Raw genomic sequence first — 13,705 nt, 5'->3', positions numbered from 1 at the left:
CATAGGGCTCTATGTAGTTGCATACACAGGTCCACTTTTCCCAGAAGCCTTTCAGCCTAGCAGTTTACTATGTGAACACAGGGTGAACAAAAAAACTTCACACAGATAGCATCCAAGGTCCAGAATTGAACCCAAGGGAAGTAATGCTAACTACTGTGCCACATGCCACCCCAAAACCCATATAATGTACGTGAATCAATAATCATTGGCTCTTGTTAAAATGTAGTTATTGTAGATTACATTTATATAAATAGGCTGAAAACAATCTGTCTAAACTATGTAGGTACTGTACTGTAGGTATTCGGGGATTTTTCTGACTGAGAAGTCTTCAGTGGTTCAAAAATAAATATACATCAATCATCCTTTGCCAGTCAGCAGGGCTTGCTGAACCACCAGACTCCAAATAGAAGACTGGTTTGTCATCATATAATCTTTTTACCCTATAAGGAACAGAGTATGTTGTTTTCCAAAGTCTACAAAAGTCAATATGTTCTATAGCTGACTTTCACTTCGCAATAAGCAGTATGTATGCAAAGGTAGAACTTGTATAAATTACTGAGCAATACTATTTAAATTGAATTGACATATTTCCATAAGTATAAGACATAAGTCCTCTATTGACTGTATTTTTGTGAAGGTAATGATGTCTAATTTGAGACTATACTGGTGTATTTTGAAAGTCTGTCCATCCATCTACCCATCCATTTTTAGGAAACTAATTTACACAAGCTCGCTTTAAGTCTTTGAGACAGACAACAAGGTGGGATTGAAAGCCGTTCTTCCCCTGGATGAGTAGCCAAAGAGAATATTTTGCTAAAGTTTTTTGTACAACTGGTAATTGCAAATTGGGTGAGTTGCATAATAAAAATAATTGATGATTTCAATTTTAAAGAAAGCAAAGAAGGGTTCTTCTGAGAGGTATACATAAAATGTACTATTCCTTCACAAGTAAAGACAGAATATAAAGCCTAATGGTTGAACATTTTAAAATACAACAAAATCATTTTTTGGATTGTGCTTTTGATAGTAACTTTTCTAACACCTTGTGACAGGCCAGCTTTTGTGAGGATTGAAGTTGCTGTTAACCTACTGTATGACTAGAGGTTGTTACGGCCTCTTTTATCTGTGTATAGGTTCATAGAATTGTTTATCTAATTAGTAGTTGGAGGGCTGAGAGTTACATTCTCACATGAGAGTAAATTAGTGTTTGAGGTATAAAGGTACCCATGATGTTGCTTGATTTTTGTGTCATTTGTTGAGCAAGACGTGTGTGTCAGTGGAGAAGCTGTTTGCCAAATAAAGTCTTCTTACACTGTATTTTTTCTGTCCATTGTGAGTCTCATGTACCTCACATTGAGAGGGAGGCCTACATCCTTCTGAAAGTGCATTGGTTAATATTGGCAGAACAAAGGGTGTTTGAAGAAGTTTTTTCATTCTATTTGATTTAGAAATCCATGGTGGTCTAAGCTGTAACTAGGTGTATGGAACCTGTCAATATACAAATGTCTTCATTTGAAATGCACATGAAAATGTGTGCTCACTGGTTGCAAAATACTGGAAATACAAGCCAAGAACCTGGGCTAATAATGAATGTACTGTAGTAATAACGCCTCTTAGTGTGTTTTCATTACTTCAGGCTGCAGTTGTTTGATTACCTGTCTCTTGTGGTTTACAGTTCATGTGTTGAATACATACAGAATCATGCCTTCTCTAGTAAGTTTCAAAGGTCTCTGCTGAATGGTGATACAGTATGAAACCAGTGCTCTCTCAGTGGGGAACTCCACTTAGACAACAGCAAATCATGGGTAGAGTACAAGGAAAGAAGAATGATTTAAGTGTCTCTTTCCACCTCTTGAAAAGCTATAAGCCTTCAATAACAACTACTAATTTTCTATTAGCATGATAATCTACAGATAAAGTAATGTCAAAGTTATGCTGTTTCTATTTATATACAGTAGGTATGTACAGTAATTGCTTGTTGTACATTACTTCTAACCACAAAATATGTCCATTAGTCCATTGTTAAAATATCTGAAGCTTTATGACTTATTCTTTTGGTCTTACAATATCACCTTTTCCACATGCTCCATAGAATTACAGCATACTTTAGTACTGAGCAAGCAAGTGTACAGCAGCCAATAAGGAATTGAGAATGTGAGATTAGTGGATTATCAGTGACCAAAGAAGATTTTCTCCTTTGTGACACTTATATCCTTGACATGCCTGAACACTCTCTGTAGAGCCTTCCATCCAATTCCTGGCCCTTGTGTCTGTACCAAACAGGTGTATTGATAAGACTTGCAGAAGTAATTAAACACTCAACATTATGAAGCCATGTTAGTGGAGAGCTGGATAACTATTTGCTGTGTGCTGCAAATACGAACTCATTTGGGGTTCCCTGTTGTTGGTTAATGTAATTAAAAGGCATACATTCATGAATTATTGAGAGAAAGAATAAAGGACTCAAAACAATTTAAGGTAAGTTCCACACATCTCTGTACTATCACAGTGTTTTGTTGTTGTCAAGTGAATTACAATATAGTGGTTACTTTAGAACAGTATAAATACCATGTGCCTTTATTATGTTTGTTAAAGAGATTATCTCATAAAAGGTGGTATAGAATTAAAACTATTAAGTGATTTTTGGAGACGAATTCTACTGATTTTAGAAAGCTGTCATGATACCTTGTTTGTTTCCTCTGATTGTTTCCATTTCTTTGGTATTTTTTCTATGACATCTCAGTGGCATGGCTGCTAGCACTGCTGGCTCACAGCTCCTGCATCTTGGGTTCAATTCTGGCCTGAGTTTCTGTAGAGCTTTTCTTATGAGTGTTCTGGTTTGCTCCTACAGTCCAAAGACATACCATCCAATGTTATTGGTTCTTTAAAAAGTCCTTTTTTACTGTATGTATGTGTGTGGCATGCAAGGGGGGTTGCTTTGTGCACATTTTTGCCAGTTTATGGTCTGGCTCATTGCAACACTGTAGACTAAATTATTAACAATAGATGGGTAAAATATTTTTAATATATAGGCATGATTATTTTAATTTCAGTTTCATTTTTTGGTGGTACCCATGAAAGCTTCATATTGACTATTACTTTTCTCATGTGGAAGCTTTTTGAAAGTGGTATTTGTAATTGTTTTGAAATTGCATTTGCACAAAGGAAATGCTGTTGTAGTTGATGTCTCATAGCACTGGGGCTCAGGTTCAATTCATGGGGTCCTAGCGTGGAGTTTATATGTTCAACCTGTGCTCGTGTGAGTTTCTTTCGGGTGCTCTGGTTTCTTCCCATGATCCAAAGACATACTGGTAGGCTAACAGGCTTCTGTGAAAAAATGTGTGAGTGTCTGTGGATACCCAGTGATGGACTGGAGTCCAGGGTGTATCGTGCCTTGAACCATTGCTTGCCAGGTTAGACTCCAGCTCCCCAGTGACCCTATGCCGGATAAAACAGTCTAGATAATTAATGGATGGAAATCCTATATAATAAAATTCTTATGGCATATATTTGCAGTATTTCTACAATTTACTTTGGAGTATTAGGGTCAAGGAGTGGTGTTTATTATATTAAATTGCTGATTTCTTTATTTTGAATCTCATCTGAAATTTCCTGTTGATGCAGGAATGCTGGTAATGCAACAGTATTGTACACATTCAACAATATTAAAGCAAATATGATTTACAGAACATTTCAATGAGGAGTTCATAAGTAAAATGAAAACCATTGCCAATTTTTCATCCTATTAAACTGCAGCTTTGATGAGCTGTTGATAAACCTTTTGAAGACCATGTCAAAATAGAAATATTTGAGCCACCTTACGCAGAACAGAAATGTGGAAGTGTGCATTTTTTTAATTAATATCAATTGCTTAAAAAACAGTTACTGGTTATCAAGCAAAAATATGAAAAGAATGTTCCTTTAGGACTGCAGCTTGCTCATACTGTTTCCCTGCAGTGAGGAATTAATTACTAATTTGTCTTTATATTCCCTTGCGAAAGCTTAAAAGCTACATTATGAAAATTGGGGTATTTGTATACCTGAACGGGGATTTAGGACATGTACTGTATATATAATCAAGTGCTGTTGTGAGTAATTGATTTTTAATTGCTTTGTATCCCACATGATTTTGTAGAGAGAAGTACAAGACTGCTGACTGCTACACCTGCTGACCTTATAAGTCACAAAGCAATTACATAATAATTACAAGCATGTATTAGAAAAAATGAGGCATTTAATTAAAGTTCTGTAGCTAGGAAGATTTGACACACAGTAGCATACACCAAAATGAGTCCTTGGAATTTTCTAAGCAAAATAAGCTCTTGGGGCAGTTGCTGGATTCAATTTTCTGTATCCTTAAACTATACTAAAAAATCTGTCAGACTACTGAATAGTCTTTTCCTGTTTGCTACCTTGTATTTTATGTAAGTCCTGTGTTGGGTTATACAAAATAATATTATCTTCCAACATCAAACAACACATATTCCTACTCAGTTTTATTTGCATATGGATATTGTCGAGCAGAAATTATTGTGTTATGTACAGTGTAGTGAAATCTTGATTAGTCACCAGTCCCCTTGTTCAACTGTGACCAAACAAGATTAACATTTTTTGTATTGTTATACTAGATGCTGCCCTCATCAAAGCTTAATTACAGCATCCCCTTTTCTGAACCTGCAAAGCACTGGTGCACTGGAGACCAGTCACAAGTAAAGGGGGCATTTTCAAAAGGTACCGTACAAAACTTTTTATGACTGATCTTAGCTTTTTGTTGAGTAAGTAATTTGTTATTAAGTACCAGGAATCAGGAAGGGTCTCTGAAGTGCAATAATCCCATCTGCAGCTTGCTGAGGGCTAGTTACCTGTCTCTTTTACTCTTTTACTCTCTTTTGCTGTGATATCATTGCATTTTTTATGCATGCAAATTGAAACTCGAAGTTTAATCCATGTGAATTTTCACAATGTATAGCATTTCATACTGGAAAGGCAACGGGGAGAGAAAAATAAAAATTCAGGGTTTTGTATTCACATTTTCTTTGTCTTTTAATACCTTATTTAAACAAATTGGTTAGGACTACACAATTGATATTGCAATTTATGCACTACTTGACTTCTTATTTTCAATTCCTAGACATTGCAGTGGATTTGTTATTTTCTTTAAACTCCCTCTAAAACTGTAGATAAATACTGTATTCTCTTAGTATTCTGATTTTATGATCAGGTTGCAGGAGAGACAAATAATTATTCCTACACTTTTGCAGTTACAATACTAGAGGTTCCAGTCAGTAGAAAACAGATTTACTTCTGTTTTTAATACTTTACAGACATACAATTGTTTTAGTGTTGAAAAGCACATGCAATAGCATTACAGTTGGGACAAAACTGTAGGTTGTGTGCCATTTTCCTACTCTGTCCTATAATGTGTTTATCGTCACTAAATAAATGTTGATACAGAACATCTGGTTTGGCACTTACATCACCAATACTGATATATGACAAATCTAAATAGTTGGTTGTAGTCCTGGAGATGGAAGAATTTGCATATCTGGAAATAATTACAAATTACAATTTATCCCTCTTTGTTTTTCAAAAGACACAAGAATATCAACAAGGCATGTGGGAAAAGTACATGTACTAGTAATGTTAACACTTCAACCATTGAATAGCAATTTGACCTTAAAAATGCTGCCTTTTTTAAATACCACAGAGTTTCCAGGCATCTGTTGGATTGTGTGTGGAAGTAACTTGACGGTGATCAGGGTGCTAACTGGAGAGTGCCTTTCGAGCCATGACTTCACAGACAAAACAGTGGTTCAGGTGACAGAGTTTACATGGAGAAAGAACTGGTATCTGTTAGTAGAACTGCTGGATTCTAATGGAGGTTCACTCTGTTGTTACTGCCTGAGTTCATCAAGAGTACTGAGAGCCATCAGCATTCCCAGAAAGGTATAATATTGCTATTGCAGTCTCATGCTTCCAATTCTAAACTTTTACAGTCTAGAAAATGCTACTGAGATACAAATCCACCGATGGTCATGCTCAAAAATCTCCACACTAAAATCTACGACAAACTGTGTAATGAGTCATAATTATGTCTTAGACTTTGCTGTCAATTGCTATTTAGATTAAAAATAAAGTTTGTCAAATTTTAGATATGGAAACTGTGTTACTTTGAATTACAAAGAGCCTGAAGGACACATAGGTCAAAATTCTACAAGGTCTCAGAAGTCATTCTACTTTAGAAGGCAGTTATTATGCACTTTGCGAAATTGCAAAGAAAAAGGAAAATGTGGTCATGCATTTTTTTACATTGAAATTAGATTGTTTAATATTTGTTTATCCAAAAAGCAGCTATAACACAAAATGGTCACAACATGCAAACAAAGCAAATAGGAAATTAAGTAACAGAAATATACATGAACCATGTACCCATTCTGTAGAAATCAATTTGAAAGTTCAAGTCTTTATAATACCTAAGATATTATAGGACCTTTGTATCTCATACTCTGCATCTCAAGAATGAGTCTGGTTAATCCTCTATAGACTTTCTGTGAACATTTATATCGCTTTGTAAAAATGTATGCAATATACTCTAAAATGACATAATGGCAGTTGTGATAAATTTAATAATGGTTTTGACATACAGTATGTATGTAGAGAGATTCTATTTTATGTATTTTATTTTATTTATTTTATTAATAGATGTAGGACATTACAAAAATCCATACAAATATAATTTTGAATTTTGCACAGCAGGAACATCTGTGACTCTTCACAATGATTCACTCAGGGAATTTGAAAGATAATTTCCAATTAATTTATGAACTCTGTATACTCTAATATACCTAAGCTATTTCTTGCAGTAACATCTGACCTTTTTGTTAAATTAAAGATGCAGTACTAAATTACATCTGGCATAAAATATTTAAATTAAAATTACTGTTTTTCACTTTGAATAATTATTCTTTCTGTGTCTATTTTCATGGCACTTTCTTTCTTTTAGGTGAGCTGTATGATAGTGATTGATGAGTCTTTGCTGTTGGGGTGCAAAGATGAGGAATATCTTCATTCAGTTTTGAAATGTTTTTCTGGCATAGCTGTTATTGGAACAAAGCAAGGAGAAATTCTGCTACTAGATTTAGCCCTCAAAGATCCAACCGTATTCAGTACAGAGAAGAAGATGTCAGGTAATATTTACAGAAGAGAAAAACCTATACTTGTCATAATTTCCCAATCTACATACTGCAGATTCTTATTTTTGGAAAACATTTAAATTCTGGTGGTGATACAGCTGAGAAGAGACATCATCACCACATAGTGAGACAGCTTAAAGTGGCTGCCTTCATTTTCACTCTTATAAAACCAACCACAGTTTTATAAAAGTGTATAGCATGTTGTAAAATGATACATGAAGGACATTTTGACAAAAGATTGAGTTTCTTGATGGAAGTGTGGAAGTGATAACAATTTCATATTTGTCATTTTTTACTTCTGGAATGATCTGTTAAAATGGCTGGCTAATTCTGGACACAGAGTTGTAAATAAAACAAAAATTGGTTTGCCTCAATAACCTTTGATGACAAGAAAACAAAGTTAAATGCAGCTTTTTATTTGCAGTAAGGCTCAAAATGAATTGGAAGAAAATATTTGAGGGTAACTTTCTCTACCTTCACAAAAGTACTGTACTGCATGACTTTTGACTTTTAGACATCTTTATAATGTGGACAATTTAGCGCAACTAATTTGTGCCTTATCCGTAACGGAGTAGTACCTGCGTCAATGTTTATTTTTTCTTTACTGGTTATGTAGAGTGTGAAGAGGTGCTCAGATGTGAAGGAAAAATTGAAGATAACTTGGATGTTAGCAGTCTGAAGCAGAAACACCCCTGCCTCTATCTACACAGCCATCAAGGAGCTCCTGCTACCTCTCTGCTCTTCATAAAACCCACCAACCAGGTAGTGGCAGGAAACTCAACAGGAAAACTGCAGTTCTGGAACCTTCAGTATCTCAATAAAGAGTATGTGTTTTTATTTAACTCAATAACACAAACAAACCGTACAATAAATCACCATTGATCACAACAAAGACATACGATCATGCATTTCCAAATCGAACAATAATTAAGAAAATTACATAGAGCACCCCGATTCACGCAAAAAAGATAAAGAATAAGAATCACAAAAAGAGATGTACAGAGCACAACTGTGTCTTGAGTGTCTTTAAAACACTTTATGGCCTGAATGTTTGTTTTTGCGTAAAAACAAAGCAACATGCTCAAATTGTAGGTGGCTAATCACATCGGGACCTTTGGAGACAAGCTCCCACTCTGAGTATACACCATGATTCTGAAGTCTAATGTCATGGTTCACTGAAAATCTTAATACTCATATTCATAGTTCATAGACTTTTTGTACTGCTGAGACTTTCGAGTTCCGATGGCCCATAAAGGTATAATTAATATATCTTTAATTAAATAAATTTGAACAAGGAGATGGAGCATCTCTCTTTGTACTGTAGTACTTCTTGCATCATCCCTTCACAGTACCTGATTTTTCATTTTGCTGATTCCAGGGGACAAGATCCTTATGTTGTGCTTCTATTACATTATAATTTCTGTGGCAGGTGTGAAATTCAGTTGGAGTCTGGTCTGATACCACTAGTTTCTCTTCAGTTCCAAGAATCCTTTCCCTTCCATGTGCCACGGTGCTATCTTTGGGCTGTCTCCTCCGAATCAAGCAGGTACTGTGAAAGTCATTCTTTGTCATTTTGTGTCTATTTTTTGGTAGTCATGTTACTGGGCTGTTTCATTTATTTTTTGAAGTGTGAGTAAGTTTGATGGAGACATTTAGTCAGACACAGGCTATTTCTGTAAAAACACACATCTCTTGCCTCCACTGCAGTTATTCATACTGTATATAAATTATCCTTCTAACGTATGGCCTGTGATGGTTTTCCCCAACAGTTTATTTGGAAGTGCTAACAAAGCATGAAATAATAATATGTTTTTCAGTTATATTTCTTGCAATTAAGCTGTGATATCTCGAATGGATAACATATTTATCTTAATTTTTCTTCCAGCTGTTGGGGTAAGAGCTCAATAAGGGTAAATCTTGTAAAGCTGTTGTTCCGAGATTTTAATCAATCCTCGCAGGTCAGCTACCAAGTAAGTTTACAATCCTTTTTGGAGCGCACTTATTTTTCTTTCCTATTATTTGTTTTCCTGTTTTATTAAGATTTTTCAGAGTGATCTGCATCCTCTTTTTTAAAGTAATATCACACACTATTAGTGGCAGATTGTGAAACTGTGAAAGAGTCATACAAATTGAAAATTTGCCTACAGCCTCAAACCATTCAGTTGGATTAGGAGATTATGAGAAGCAAGACAGAGAAAAAACTTTTTGACATGTGTTTCCAATCCATGCCTTTCATTTGAGCAAACTGAAAAGCTGCCAGAAAGACCACACCTTTTTCAAATAAAAAAGAAAAATGGAAGAACTGTACTTTTAAACGAATCAGGCTCAATGCGTATGCCACGAAACTCACTGGAAAATCAAACCACAGTATAACTCTAAGAGCTGGTAACACAACTGTATGAATAGCAATGCAATAGACATAATGTACATAAATAACGATTAGTAACGATTAATAACGATTAATAACGATTAGTTTTTTCCATCTTCTGAATCAAACTCTCCAGGGTTTTCTGCACGGTAATGTGTGTCACACACAGACGCTGTGTGATGGAGCTGATCTCAATCCATGTGTTTCCTGGTGTCGCCTTCTCAGCTGCAGGATCATCAGCGGCTGTGACAGAAGTGCCTGGGAAATCACTGCATCACCTCAATGTGGTGAAGCAACGGCTGTTTTTTTTCTGTATATCTGTCTAGCCATGGAATGGAATTTTTCTATTTTCAGCATTTTAGTTTTAAATGAAATCTGTAGTTTAATTTACATCTCTGCATCATATTTCTGAGCTTCATTAGGCACGATATGCAACAGTTTGTTTTTCACATTTTTAGAATCTCTCAAGTGGTTGCTTTGTTTGTTTTTCAGTAGTCTATTTTCCTCTTTACAAATATGTCTGTTCTTTTCTGTATGACTTTTTTATTATTTACTCCAAGAGGGTTATTGAAATCCCTGGGTTTATGTTCTTTTTTATCACCTTTGTCTAGGTGTCCAAAGGAATCTGGACTATGGAAACCTTGCTATTTTTGCATGGGAAATAAAAAAGCCAGAGCTATTGACCTTTGTAGCCGTGTTTAGTCTTCACCAGTGGCTGCAGAAGGAAATGCCGGAGCCATTAAAGTAAGGGTAGCTTTTTTAATTTCTAATATGAAACCATATGGCTGTATTGGTTTCAATACATCATTATTAAGGGAATGAGGACTGCAGTAACTCTAGGGTAAGGGCAGAGCAGATTGAACATGAGAGATTGCATCCATCTCTTTTTATTTTCCAGGTTACAGTAGTTATTCTCATTGGTGCCTGGACAGTTGAGATGGACAACCTTTGATGATGGTTCCTGATGGTTAGGAACAAATAAGGGAATGTGGTCATTTTTCTGAATATACAAAGTGTGATGCTACAGTACTTTTCTTGTTATATACATATCTTGTATATCACATCTTTTAAAACTACTTAAACTACTCTCTTTATACTGTACCCTTTAAAGATATTGTGACAGTTTTTTATCATACTCCTTGGTTGCATCAGCCATATGCTTTGGGTTGCTGTCACGCTGCATAGTGAAGTGCTGCCCAATCAGTCTTGAAGCATTGTCTCATATATACAGTAAGCAAACAAAATGTTCTTAAAGATTTTAGAACACATTCTGCTGCTGTAAAAGATCTGTCACAATATCTATTAAGATGGACTATCCAGCTCCAGAGATGGCTATGTTTCCCCAAGTCATGACATCATACATCTACAGTACCATGCTTCAGAATTTGGACAGATGTGATCAAGATAAACCTTTACCAAAGTGATGGAAAGGTTAAAGTGTGCACAAAGAAAGGAACTCCAGATGTTCCAAAAATAATTCATATGTGTAATGTAGTGGAGCAAGTATGACTAAATGCATGAAATTATTCAACAGTAAACATATATTATACTAATCATTCATGTTAATTTCATGGTTGCAAAGAAAAAGTGCTTAACTGTAAAACAAACATTTTTGACTTAGCACCCCCAGGACCTCAGGAGGGCACTATACATTTTACTCAAATTGCTTTATCTTTCATTTCTGTTATTTTTAGGTCTAACAGTGAGCTGGAAGGTTGCCCCTACTTGAATTTGTGGCTTTTGGCTCCAAGGTGCAGTCACCCTCTGCCTATACTGGATACAACTGTGTTTAAAGATCTCCACTGCTCTAAATGGAATAAATGGAACGATGACATGGGAAATGGGAACTCCATTGATTTACTGGTATTAAGTGAGTTTTTGTATCATTTGCTTTCATTTTTCCAAAATATTTCTAAACACGAATTTCTGGTTTTATTAAAAGTGTCATGAATGTAGAATATAAAGTATATTCTATAAAACTATTTACCCTTAATCTGTAAGAGAAATTCGTAAATTCATTCAAATTCAGCTGTTGTGAGACAATTGCTTTTAAATGTTTCCTGTTCTGGAATAAATTTTATGAAATTAATAGAAAATATTTATCTTTATTGTATTGCACAGATGCTATGCAAATTTTGGTCATTGCATGTAAATCGTTATTTATTTAGCTTTGAAATTGGACTACTGACTAAAACTAAAACTTTCACAAAAGCAATTGGTCCTTAAATGTACATACTGCAGTCAACAGGATCATCTTTACTCAGTTTAAATGAGCGTTCAAGTGTATGCATGGTCATCATTCTGCTTTTAATTATTTTTAATAGGTGCTGCCACAATGTTTGTAGATGGCTTTACGTTTTACAGGTTTCCAGCTTGTCGAATAAAGGTAAGCCAACAAAAATGCAGAAGACAGAGGTGGAGACATTTTCTTTTAAGTGTCTTTATTGCTAAGTGACTTTTGTTTCTCACAAACAAGCACAAAAAGAAGACAATTGCAATTTTGACAGAATTTGAAAAGAAAGAAAAAGAAACCAGATGATTGAAATAAACTTTGATGCAGTAAATGCAAATCACACCACAAGCCTGTATTGGATTTCATGGTTATTTAAATGGGTGAATTAATAAAATTGTACAAATATTCAATATCAAAATATCCACCCCATTGCAAGTAAATAATATTGTTCTTAAATTGAGTGACCCCTCATGTCACCTCTCCTGTCCAGCTTTACTGCTCTTACAAAATGAATTGGAAAACTAATTTGTTCATTAAAGTGCCTCCGGGGGGACTGTTTAATTTCTGAAGACATTAGACATTAGTGACTAGTTCATAGGCTGAGTTCATAGCTTGTTGTACAGTGTATACAGTTGTCATAACCTGATCCTCAAGGGTCAAAATACTTGCCAGTTTTGTTCTACTTTGAGTTAAGTACCAAATTTAATTATTTATTCAGTTAATTGTGAAACATAACCTGGTCTTCAGTGAAAAATGTACTAAAATGTACTAGAAATGTACTAAACAAAACCTAATCTGATATTTTCTAAGACTTAGTTAAGCTGCCATACAATGTCTTTATTCCACCCAGTCAAACACCACTTTGTACTTTATTTCTTAAAGAGATATGCTTTACTAAGATGTTAAGATACAGTATGTTACCCAAGTTAATTTAAAATGGAGTATAAACTTTTCCCTCAGATTCCTCAGATTTATTCCTGAGGAACTAAATTATTTACTTAGTACAGCAAGAGTGTTTAGGCTATTTTCGAAGATATCATATGGCATGTTTCATTGATGAGGGACGACAGATGAATAAAAAAAACATTACATTTTTAAATTTAACAAATAGCTCATTGTATAGACTCAGTTCAGCACACTGAGAAAAAAGTCATTTTTGCTAATCTGCATTTTGATTTATGTCTTATTTCAGCCTCTCTGTGTGAAGGGTTTCAGTGCTGATTTCCCTGTAGAAATCACAAGCAGCCCTATAGGGTTCCCAACAGACCAACCCGCAAATTTCTGTCCACAGGTAAGCAAAAGCAAAGGGAGCAATAGTCATTTTTGTTATTAAGTTTCTTCACGTCTGACTTTTCTGAGATAATTCAGACTGATTAAGATGAGGTTTTGGCTTCATACAGTATTCTGATTCTGCTTTCTATTTGACATACTGTATAATGCGATTTTTTAATAATAACACTTCAAAAATCTGCAATTAATTACCGTTAAGATAGGTGAAATGTAGAAAAATAATAAGAAATGTCCTTATCACATTGAGTGCTTCAGTAAACTGAAACCACATTTAATAAATTCTACGAAAAATATATATAGTATTTTTTTCCATGAACAATTCATATAAAAATAAATATATTTGGTGGATTTTTTGTGAATTTTCATCTTATTTTCTAGATTATTACATTCTTGCTTTGTTTTTCTCCATTTTAAAATGTACCGTATAACAATTTAGCAAGAATCACAATCAAACAAAAACAGAAAAACAAATTTTGTTACAAAACAATTTACGAATTTAATGACTTGGTAATTTACAAAATTCATGATAGCTGAAGTTAAATAACTCATATCTATACAAACATATTTCTTTATTTCAAATCTTTTCTTGAATTGGAAGAACTTATGATCATTGATGGATAA

At 34.6% G+C, this 13,705-nt stretch overlaps 1 protein-coding gene across 5 annotated transcripts in view; it reads left to right on the top strand.

Moving 5' to 3' along the window:
- The first annotated feature begins 2,229 nt into the window (after nt 1–2,229).
- Nucleotides 2,230–13,705, top strand: part of LOC148653489 (protein ELYS-like) — a 35,217-nt gene continuing 23,741 nt past the window's right edge. For 3 of the 5 annotated variants that reach the window (XM_088648552.1, XM_088648550.1, XM_088648549.1), the window contains exons 1-12: nt 2,230–2,478; nt 4,629–4,731; nt 5,708–5,946; nt 7,004–7,187; nt 7,810–8,017; nt 8,623–8,739; nt 9,079–9,163; nt 9,698–9,848; nt 10,173–10,305; nt 11,256–11,431; nt 11,886–11,947; nt 12,987–13,085. In XM_088648552.1, coding sequence (XP_088504678.1) covers nt 4,629–4,731; nt 5,708–5,946; nt 7,004–7,187; nt 7,810–8,017; nt 8,623–8,739; nt 9,079–9,163; nt 9,698–9,848; nt 10,173–10,305; nt 11,256–11,431; nt 11,886–11,947; nt 12,987–13,085 — 1,557 coding nt within the window. In that variant the 5' untranslated portion in view covers nt 2,230–2,478. Of the gene's footprint in view, nt 2,479–4,628; nt 4,732–5,707; nt 5,947–7,003; nt 7,188–7,809; nt 8,018–8,622; nt 8,740–9,078; nt 9,164–9,697; nt 9,849–10,172; nt 10,306–11,255; nt 11,432–11,885; nt 11,948–12,986; nt 13,086–13,705 lie in introns of those variants that run through there. The other 2 variants (XM_088648553.1, XM_088648554.1) reach the window with 2 other exon arrangements.

The sequence above is a fragment of the Lepisosteus platostomus genome, chromosome 10, assembly GCF_059453375.1.
Source record: "Lepisosteus platostomus isolate fLepPlt1 chromosome 10, fLepPlt1.hap1, whole genome shotgun sequence".
NCBI lineage: Eukaryota > Metazoa > Chordata > Actinopteri > Semionotiformes > Lepisosteidae > Lepisosteus > Lepisosteus platostomus.
Note: the sequence above shows the minus strand (reverse complement) of the source record. Positions and strands in the feature narration are given on the sequence as shown.